The sequence below is a fragment of the Phoenix dactylifera genome, chromosome 4 (genome assembly GCF_051530095.1).
Source record: "Phoenix dactylifera cultivar Ajwa chromosome 4, Ajwa_hap1_PhDact_Kaust_v1.1, whole genome shotgun sequence".
NCBI lineage: Eukaryota > Viridiplantae > Streptophyta > Magnoliopsida > Arecales > Arecaceae > Phoenix > Phoenix dactylifera.
The window spans coordinates 6,375,884-6,387,419 of record NC_143193.1 but is presented as its reverse complement, the minus strand read 5'-3'; the positions used below and the strand labels follow the sequence as shown (position 1 = coordinate 6,387,419).

At 42.0% G+C, this 11,536-nt stretch overlaps 1 protein-coding gene across 1 annotated transcript in view; it reads right to left on the bottom strand.

Annotated features, from left to right (window-relative positions):
• Positions 1-2,288: 2,288 nt before the first annotated feature.
• The window catches only part of LOC149753618 (uncharacterized), an 84,731-nt gene continuing 75,483 nt past the window's right edge, over positions 2,289-11,536 (bottom strand). The window contains exon 6 of the mRNA XM_089930327.1: positions 2,289-2,977. Coding sequence (XP_089786453.1) covers positions 2,852-2,977 — 126 coding nt within the window. The 3' untranslated portion in view covers positions 2,289-2,851. The remainder of the gene's footprint in view (positions 2,978-11,536) is intronic.

Here is an 11,536-nt window from a genome sequence, read left to right as displayed (position 1 = left end):
TGCTGATTTAGGTATGTTAATTATCTTTTTCTTAGTTAAGCCTTACCATATATGAATAGATACCATTTAATTATTCATCGTGATCTTGTATAAGGTTTATCTTTAAGTGATCCTCAAGATACACCAATATTTTATTACTTTTCAACCTCCTCAATAAAGAAATATGGAAGATGGAGGTGATACATGAAGTTCCTGATATCATCTAAAGTTCGAAAGATTTAAATGGTACTGAGGTGATCCTCAATAATTGTCTAGTTCAAAGTTGCTTCCGATGTCTAATCTCCACTCTTGACAAATCTAGTGACTGTTGCCAACCATCTTCCCATTACTCTGATACACAAGCATGATCATTCTACAATTACCAGACTGAAATTCATACTTATCAGCCTTAATTTATCTTTATGTAGTTTATGTTAGCTATTTTCCTTCGTTCGACCTATAATATAGTCTTCTTTCCTTGAGAATCTGAGACTTGTATAATGTCTCAGTCTTCTATCTGACAATGACTCGAGACCTAATCGTGCCTAGTTTTCTATCTCATGGCTAAATTCTATCTGTTCGGCTTGAGCTTCCACCCACGTATAATTTCTCAATCGAACTCTATTAAGTCTTAGCAAGAGTCATGCAATTTTTACCAACTTTGGTTCTATCAAACTTCATCCATATGGCACTTACCTCGGGCTGCTAGCCATATAGTTAAGATGTAGTCTAAACAAGCCATTAAGGAGGAAGGAGAATAGAGGAGATAAATTAAAGAGAGATAGCTATGCCGAGAGGGAGGATGGGAAGAGAAAGGGGCATTGAGAGTGGAGGAGATTCATCAAAGAGTGGGACAGGCACTAAGAGAAGATGGAAAGAGAGGAGAGATATTAGAGAGGCATCATTATTGTGATTGGGAGAAAATAAGGGTGGAGAGAAGAGATAATAAGATGAGATGAAGTGAGGGTGGGGGCATTGTGATGGAGAGATGATTTAGGATCAGGTTAGCCTTAAACTTGGCTCAAATATAATTAAGCCTTGGGTTCTATGCGCAACTTGAATTTGTTTAGGCCGAGCCTAAAGACCGACACGAAGCTGACTTGAATCGACAGGCTCATTCCTATCCCTATTTTTCTTATTAGTTGTTAGGTACTATTAGTTTCAATAAGATTGTTTTGGTAGAAAAGTTCATTTAATTATCAATTTTGCAAGAAAAAAGGTTAGATTTTTTTATTTGCAAAACAACAAATATTTTGGATTAAAGATAGGGTTGAAAGTAGGTCGTATAATCCCACCGTATCTATTTCGAATCAGATTCGAATACTAATTTCTTGGTCCGATCAAATTTGGATACTTAGTACAGAAATCAATTGGATACGGATACGGATCCAAACTTAGATATTTCTGTTTTTTCCGAATTCGAATTCGGATATCCATATATTAAGGTGCCCCATTACTAACCTAGAAGGCCGAATCTATGGCACTTTGAACCTGATCGAATTTGGAGTCACTTTTGTTTCTCGCCATTCTAATCAATCTTGTCTCATGATTTGAATCTCTTCCTTCAACAGCTTTTTTTTGTGTGTCCACTGTGGATAGCTTTTTTAACATCTTCATAAGGTTTATTTGTTTCTCTTCTGGCTTAATTTGTGACTCTTGCTCCATGTTGTTTTGATGGCAAGTCATTAAAAAATTAGGATCAAACACCCTAACAATCACTCACCTTATACCCAGTGTAACCATATCACCATGCATTTAAATAGAAAATAAAATAAATAAAGTAAAGGGACAATGATATGCCACATCTAGTTTTTCCAAGAGACTTCATCCAAATGATGCTTGGTTTTCAAGGTTTGGCAAAATGAGCTTTCAGAGAATCAAAATTGGTTTTGCAAAATGGTTGTTTAGTTATTTTTCATAAGCTTATTTTGTCAAAACTGACAAGTCATAAAACTTGTAAAATGAGTAAAACATGTCTCTTTCTATTTTACATAAAATATGTTATAAAAAAATCAGATCCTCTGCGATGCTTGATGTACAACATTGAGTGGTATAACCTTGGATGGTTGTCATATCATCCAATCACAAAGATGAATGACTATCAAACAAGACATGCATTGTGTGCCATATACGACGCATTGTTTATGCCATACACTATACATTTTTAATAGCCTTTCGTTTCTATGATTGGATGATGTGACAGCCTTCTAGAGCTGTACAACTTTGTACAGTGCAAAACATGCAATGCAAAGGATCCTAGGTTAGGGCCTCAGATATCTCATTCACAATGTTTTAGTGAAGCCTACCTATTCAGCTAAGAGATTATGTACCTCTTTTGAATCCAATAGCAAGACTTGAAATAGGCAACAAGAATGGAAACTACCACTCACTCCTGCATAACATTCATATCATGGTGCTTGCCTCCCTGACAACCATCGGTGGCACTACCACCATGCTTATCATCTTCCTCTCTGCCACCGCTCCTGCATCTTGCCCTCCATATCCCTCTTCCCAATCCACTTCCCTTCAATCCTCAGGCCTTGCAAATGACTGCTGAGAACGTTTCCCATATCCCCCTGTTGTCCCCTATTTTCAATGTTATGGTAGTGGATGTTGCAAGTTTTCAAATTTGCATATGTTAAATTTGTTGTACCTTGAGAATTCCGAACAACAACTGCATATATAAGGAAATCTAGGTTGTCATATTCCACCATAATCAAGGAGCAAATTTTGCAGCCGAATTAATTCAGCCTCATTTGGGAGCACTTTTGAAGAGCCAAAAAAAAATCTTTTGACCCTCCAAAAATACTTTTGAGCTGAACCTTACTTTCAGTAAACTCAAAGCTGAACCTTCCCGGTAGCATACCTTTGCTCACTCAGGTTTCAGCATTTTAAAAATAATAGCATCGTGCAATGCCCTGTCTCCCACTTCCAAGCGAAGCCAACAGAAACTTCTGTTGGAATATATGATGGAATCAAAAGGGTCCAATAGCATTGCCTCCATTCAAGCATCAGAAATTTGAATTAGTATGGAAATAAAGGAGCTTTTTGCCTCAATTTCAGCATATGAACATAAATATGTTTTGGTATAAGATTAAAGAAGGAAACTTTAATAGGTTAACAGTCTACTTGTTTTCATGAGAGCAAGTTTGAATCCCGGCGTGAATTTGATGCAACGAAAACCATGATAAGCAACCTACTAAATCTACAAAAAAAAATTACACCTAAGATAGTGAAAACATTGTGTAATCTGAATCAAAACATGCAAAAATATAAAATTTGTCAATGTAAGAGTTACTTATAGAATATTCCCAATTCAGCCCAAAGGAAAGAATTATTCAATCATAATTATAAGTAAATACACATACATGCTAGATACTTGGCTTGACCTAAACAGTACGACAAGATTCATCCATGATATATTCAATTTGCAGTACCACATTGTGGTATGGTACTCATCATGCATCTTCAAGGGAGTGCATATTGCACAGTATAGGGCATGTTTCTGAATCAACCCCATCAACCCCCCACACAGACATGCACTATCTATTTTACTAGCATTTTAAGCAAGGGATCAGGTTAGCTCTTTTGCACGAAAGATCATCAGGGTCTTGTGTACGTGCATGACCAGTCGATCATGCTTTGAGATTAGGGCATGTTTTTGCATCAACCCCATCAAACCCCTATGTAGAGATGCCCTATCTATTCAACTAGAATTAAAAGTAAGGGATCGGGTTAGCTCTTTTGCATGTAAGATCACCGAGGTCTTTTGTGCGCACTTGACCATACATGATCACGCATCATCCAACACGATCAGACATCTCAAAGCATGTCCAGGGAGTAATTGGGCGGTCGTGCATGAGCAAAAGGCGCCGATCATTGTTCATGTGAAAGGCCTGACCTAGCTCCTAAAAGCAAAGTCTCGAGAGGTGCATCAGGCTCTGTTCAAAGGTCAAATGTCTTCAAATGATGTTCACCACACATGACAAACTCTAGTTACACAAAATACATGAGTTGGCATTGTTTAAAAAAATTATACAACACATCCACATCAACAAAAGCCGTGTTATTTCTTTTAGGTAAGTTTCAGACGTTATTTTCATAAAGTTGTCTTCACTCCAGACTTTATTACATCAAATTATGACTCAGGTCAAATTTACCTTAAATTAGATATCATTCAACAATTATCTATTAGCAAACCCTCATTTAGCAGATCAGAGAGAAGAGAGTGCATTATTCCTTATCCATACAAATATCGCAAAATACCTATAAGATAGGAGTCCATAGGATCTTGTGTGCATACATGAAGAACATGAGGCTAGGACAACGTGGAATGCAACACAATGAAAGGATATGAGATGATATTATAACCCTGTTGATCTAGACATTATGAATAATGAAGTGATATGATGCTTAAGTGAATGCAAGTGTCACAACCAAGGTTTGCAATCATTCAACAATTATGACTCAGATCAAATTTACCTCAAATTATTAATCATTCAAGAATTATCTATCAGCAAATCCTCATTTAGCAGATCAGAGAGAAGAGAGTGCATTATTCCTTATCCATACAAATATTGCAAAATACCTATAAGACAGGAGTCCATAGGATCTTGTGTGCATACATGAAGAACATGAGGCTAAGACAACGTGGAATGCAACACAATGAAAGGATATGAGAAGATGATATTATAACATTGTTGATCTAGACATTATGAATAACAAAGTGATATGATGCTTAAGTGAATGCAAGTGTCACAACGAAGGTCTGCAATCTTGGTATCGAGTACCGTACAAATATTGTACCAATTCGGTACAGTACAATATAATATGCATCCCATATTCAAACAAGGCTCCAAGCATTTTTCTCCTTTTTACCTCGGTACGCCTCGTTATGAGTCAATATGCCTCGATACAAGTTGGTACAAACCTTGATACGCCTCAGTAAGAGGCGGTATGGGGCATGTACCGATCCGAACTAGAGTTTTGTGTCGGTTCCCACTCAGTATGGTATGGTATGCCCCATACCGGCCAGTACGGAGTAATACGACAGTCCATGGTCACAACCATCAAGTAACTTGAAGTAGGTGGCTTAAAACAATCATCACAAGAGTTGGGTAGACATGTAGGTCATGTGCAAAGGAGCACAATATACGACCATAGGGCAATATGTTGAACTCGGGTGAAAAGTAGTGACGTTACTTATAGTAAGAGGAAAAATAAGATAAGATGTTGATTTATGTATCCAAAATCATCAAACTAACCCTATGTTGAAGGAAAATGCATGGCATGGTAAGAAATTCAGTGTTAGTTTTCTAACCGCGTAGAGGAACCTCTTGACACTATCAAACATGCAACATAGAGGACAAGCAGCAAGATGACTTCATTAAATATAATTATGACAATGATGAATGTGAGAATGATGATAATGAAGATGAGGAAATTGGAGGTAGGCAAGGTGACAATACAATAGCATGACATTAGGATTGGTACACAAAGCTGTCACTTTGACCATGTACCCTCAAGATGTCACCATTTGTTAATGGCATGGTTAAGGCTGCTTGCTTAGCCATACCAAAAGAGGATCATAAATAATGAAATTTCTAATGGAACAGCAATGAAAGGCATCATGTATCCATAGCACATCCTCGGGAATAGGTTACAAAGAAGGCCTCTTGTTGATCTGTACAGGGACCAAATAGTGGAGTTTGGGTGTCATCGTTCTCATGAAAGAGGTTGTTAGTTCCCATTTGACTCAGAAAACTTGTCTTCTTGCTCCACTCACTTTTGTAGTGCAACAACCAAATGCATGCCTCATAGGACCGACAAGCAATGTAACTTATACATTGATGAGAATTATGGCAATTCAGCATATGAAATATAGCAATCTAAGAAGTTTGCACTAGTTGAGTCAACAAATACCAACATAGATGAGCAACAGTACTTATATTTCCTAAGAGACTAAAAGAATGGTATGTTCATACAAGCATTGGTCAACATTGCTCACATATTATGCAAATACAAAATTAACCTTGTCTTCAGTAATGGATCTATCACCTTGGTTGTCATTAACATGAAAATTTGAAGGGTATGTACTGATTTATATCAATAAATAATTGAGAAAAGGATGGGTGATTATGATTATGGAAATATCAATATACTTCAAATCCTCCATGTTAATTAGTCATTCTATCTCAATTGTATACAAAAGTCTAAGATATAATATCCTATTCAATTACATGTATAGTGTTGTTTACATCAGTTTGGCGAGCATAAATCTACTCATGCTTTTGAATGCAATTTGCATAGCCTATATATATATCAAATTAGATATTAAAAAATTCAAAAGAAAAAGATAAGTAGGAAAAATATGGACCTTGCAATTATATATTTGATAACGTTAAACAATGTCGAGCCTATGTATGATCATTCTCCTTCAAACATGTGCAATCAAGGTGTGCTGAACAGACCAGAACTGGTCGGTTCAGCCCGTACCGAACCGGTACCGACAAGCACTAGTACAGTACAGCATATAAAATCGATTTCGACCCAAACTGGGTCAGAACCGATTGGTTCCGTACTTGAACAGGTGCATACTAGCTCAGTACGCACTGGTACAAGCCGGTACCGGTGCGAACTGGGCTAGTTCGCATCGGTCCAAGCACGGCTTTGATGGGGGCTCATGGTCCAAAGCCCCTTACCTCGCACTCCTTGTGTGCGCCTCCAAAAATCGCTGACGGTGGACCGATTGTAGATAACGCCGGTGGAATAACTCAGTGCAAAGATCAACGATGAAAGTAAACCGAATTTTATTCCACTCCAATTGAAGAACAAACAAACAAGAACAATCAAAAGCAAAACAATCTAGTAGAGTAGTCAAGGATCTCTACTAGCCCAAATCTAGCAAAGGATCGAAAGGATCCCTTCCTAGCCCAATCTAGTGAAGTTTGATGTATCAACTACTAGCCCAAGTCCTAGAACATAAAATCTAAGGACCGAAATCGGCACAATGCTGCCCAAGCCTTACGGCCGACTCTCTAACAAGAGAACAAGACTAAACTCAACTCTGGTATTATTCTCGGATGCCTCACAATGGCCCCTTTCAACCTCTTTTATAGACCCAAGACCCTAGACAACTTTAAGTAACTCTCCTTAAGATAAACATAGAAAACCGTCTTCCCACGGATCCTTGCTGATGTGGCAATGTGCAATGCTTCTCCACCCTTGATTTGCATGTGATCAAGGGCTTGGAGGAGTCCTAGAAGATCTCCAAACTTTATCTCCCAAATTTGGATGGTTGACTCGGTCTTTCGGGGCAATCGGCGTGCGTCCCGGAGGTTGGCTCGGCCTCGAGCTGAAGTCGGCTCGGCCTGAGGTTGTCTTGGCCTCCCGAGGTGGGCTCGGCCTCTTGAGGTCGGCTCGGCCTTCAGACTACGGTCCAAATGCCCGTTGGGTTGACGGGGCGAGGTCTGGCACACGGGCGGATCCCACGCGATGCTGATGTTGTGGATGAACCCCGTGGTCGGCCAAGGGGCGACCGGCCTCAAAACACATCAATTGGCCGCTTTGGCCCTCGGTTGGCGCATGGTTGTTCCTCGGCTTGCGGCGCGGCTTGCGAGGGTCCTCAACATTCCTCCTTCCTTGAAGAACATCCTTGCCCTCCAAGATGAAGTTGGGGTACTTCTGAGCGACCTCATCATAATCCTCCCACATGGCATCCTCCTTGGGCAAGCCGCCATATGCGGTACTTGAGGGCTTCAACTGGTTGAAGAAGTAGTCGGCCCTCTTCATCAAATGTGGGTAAGTCTTGTGCAATCAACGATGGGTCACCAATCTTCTTTTTTAGCCAGGATACATGAAAGACCGGATGAAGCTGGCAACTCCAGTCGGTAGGCGACCTCTCCAATGCGTTCCATGATTCTGAACGGCCCATAAAATTTCTGAGATAACTTGTGGCTGAACTTGTCCTTCAATGATTTTTGTTGGTAGGACTTCAACTTAAGATAGACAAATTGGCCGGGGTTAAAGATAACTTCTCTGCGACCAAGGTTCGCCGTACCGGTACCGAACCCCGTATCGGTGCCACACTAGTATAGGCATACCAAGTGTCGGTACTGTACGGTACGCGGTATGCCAGATGTACCGACATTGGCGTACCGATACCAGTACCCATCAGTATGGGTACGATACACTCCGGTACCGACCGGTACAGCATACCATGTCTGCGACCCTAGTCGTAGTATCGTTTCATCCTTTCTTGTGCCTTCCGAAACTCTCTTTTTTCATTTGGTAGGACTTCGTCTCTTGCCAACAATTCTTTCTCAACTTCCTCACTTCAAGCCGTGCCCCTCTCATATGCAGTCAATAGTGGAGGGTGCCTCCCATATATAAGCTCAAAAGGACTCATTTTAATGGATGAATGGTAGGAAGTATTGTACCAGAATTCGGCCCAAGGTAAGAAGCCTTCCCACCGTGACTGTTGCTCGTGACAAAAGCTGCGCAAGTACTGCTCCAGAGTCCTGTTGATGATCTCTATCTGGCAATCTGTCTGCGGGTGGTAAGAGGAACTGGCCTTTAGTTTACTCCCTTGCAGCCAAGGTTCGCTGTACCGGTCGGTACCGAGTGTACCGTACCCATACCGATGGGTACCGGTATCGGTACACCAATGTCGGTACAGTCGGTACCGAGCGTACGGTACCGTACCGACACTCGGTACGCCTATACTAGTGCGGCACCGGTACGGGGTTCGGTACCGGTACGGCGAACCTTTTGCAGCGTAAACAGTTCCTTCCAGAAGAAACTCATGAAGACTCGATTTCGGTCGGTGACGATGCTCCTCAGCACTCCATGCAATCGAACTACGATCTCCATGAATGCATGTGCAACTGATTTGGCTGTATAAGGATGTTTAATATGTATGAAATGCGCATACTTACTCAGCCAATCAACCACCACTAGGATCACCTCATAGCCCTTGCTTGTACGTAGTCCCTCGATGAAGTCCATGGTCAGATCTTCCCATATCATGTTCGAGATGGGAAGAGGTTGCAGCAGTCCGGTTGGTGCCAGTGGATCATATTTTATCTTCTGACATGTCTCGCACTTGGCCACCAAAGATTTGACGTCGTGCTTCAACCCTTCCCAATAGAAAAAGTGCTTCACACGGATGTAGGTGCGAAGCCAACCTGAATGGCCACCTTCCTTGCTGTTATGGAAGTGGTCCAAGATGTTTCTCCTCAGGTCGGGGACGTCCGGAACATATACATTCCCCTTGTAAAAAATCAGACCGTCGTGTACCTTGAATTGTGCGACACCTGAAGTTGCTGCGTCTAGTTTTTCTTGGATTTCTTGTCTCGGGCGTCAAGCTTAGTTGCCTCGCTAACTCGATCCCAAATCATCCAATCAATGCCGCTGATTGTTGCAAAGTTCTGCAGCTCGTCCATGTCTTCAGCCACCCACAAAATCTGGTCGTTCTCCCTTCGTGACAATGTATCAGCCACTTTGTTCTCTTTGTCGGGTTGATAGATGATGTCGTACTCGAAACCCAACAACTTCACCAAAAATTTCTGCTGTTCGGGCGCCACTATCTTTTGCTAGAGTAGATGGCGATGCGCTTGCTGGTCTGTAACGATGGTAAAGCGTCGGCCGAGAAGGTATGGCCTCCAAACCTTCACCGCATGTACAACCGCCAGCAACTCTCTTGCATAGGTGCTCCAAGCTTTCTTCCTTGGCCCTAATGCTTTGGAAATGAAAGCCAAGGGTCGTCGTTCCTGCACCAAAACAGCACCTATACCTTCACCACTTGCATCAGTGTAGACCTCGAACGGTTTGGAGAAATCAAGCAAGGCAAGAATGGGTGTTTGCGTCATAGCTTGCTTGAGGTCTTCAAATGCTTTGTGCGCCTGTATGGTCCACATGAATCCTCCCTTTTCAGCATGGTGGTCAGCGGCTTCGCAATCAGCCCATAATTCTTCACGAACCACCAATAGTAGCCAGTTAGCCCTAGGAAACCTCTCAAGGCCATGATGTCTTTTGGCCATGGTCAATGAATCATGGTCTGAATTTTTTGCTGATCCACACGAACTCCTTCAGCTGAAATTATGTGGCCCAGGTACTCGAGCTCCATTTGCACGAATGCGCACTTTGAAGGCTTGATGTGAAAGTGGTGCTCCTCCAAGGTGCTAGAACAATTTCCAAGTGCTCAAGGTGCTCGTCCATGGACCTGGAATATATAAGGATGTCATCAAAAAATACTAAGACGAACCTCTGTAAGTAGGGTCTGAAAATCTCGTTCATGGCTGCCTAGAATGTTGGTGCACTGCATAAACCGAATGGCATCACCAGGTACTCATAGTGGCCGGAATGCATCTTGAAGGCCGTCTTGTGCACATCCTCTTCTTTCATTCCGATTTGATGGTAGCCGGCTCGCAAGTATAGTTTAGTGAAGATTTTGGCGCCGTGTAATTCATCAAGCATCTCATCCACCATAGGGATTGGAAAACGGTCTCTGATGGTTGCTTCATTCAGGGCTCCGTAGTCGGTGTAGAATCCCCATGAGCCATCCTTCTTCTTCACCAATAGGGTGGGTGAAGAGAAGGGACTCGAGCTATAGTGGATCATCCCCTGACTAAGCATCTCATCAAATTGGTGCTCAATTTCTCCCTTCTGAAAGTGTGCGTACCTGTAAAGTGGAACATTGATTGCAGCAGTCTCATCTTTCAGCCGAATTGGATGATCAAAGCTCCTTTGTGGCGGGAGGGTAGTAGGCATCTGGAGGACACTTTGATGAGCTCCTAATACCCTCCAGATTGGTGGTGGCAGACCCTCGAGTACTTGCTGTTGCTGCTGAATTTCTGCGTCATCATGAAGATGATCTTCTCGGTTTAGGGCTAGCCATAACAACGGCAAAGCAACTAGCCCCTCCTTTGCACAGTTTTTCCAGCTTGTTGGCCTTGCAAGGCCTTACCTCCTTGCTGCTCAAGGCCGTCCATCTCCTCTTTTTCCCACCGAGTTTGAACTCCATGGTCATTGCGTCGAAATCGGTCACTACCCAACCTAAACTACGTAACCATGCATTCCCTAATACAATGTCTAAGCCGACTAATTGTTATACATGAAGGTCGACTTTAATTCTCGCCCCTTGTACATTCATTTTTACATCATTAACAATTTCAGCACAAAGTAATTTTTCACCACTAGCAATTTTTATCTCGAACGGAGTAACCAATGTACCTTTAAGTCCAACCTTTCGCACAATCACTGAGTTGATGAAATTATAAGAAGAGCCGCTGTCCACTAACAATGATACCTCATGCTTGCCTATCCAAGCAATGAGCCTCATTGTGTGATGGTTTTGGTGCGCCGCAAAGTCCATTGAGTGACAATTCAGCGTGCTAATTTTCTGCGGATTGCTCGGGCTCTTCGGGGTGGTCTTCTTCATCGCTGCTGCTATCTGAATTTTCAGATGCAGCAGGCTCTTCGTCGCTGCTCATATCAAGGACGTAGACTTAGTCGGTCTTGCAACGATGCTCTCGACTCCACTTTTCACCACACTTGA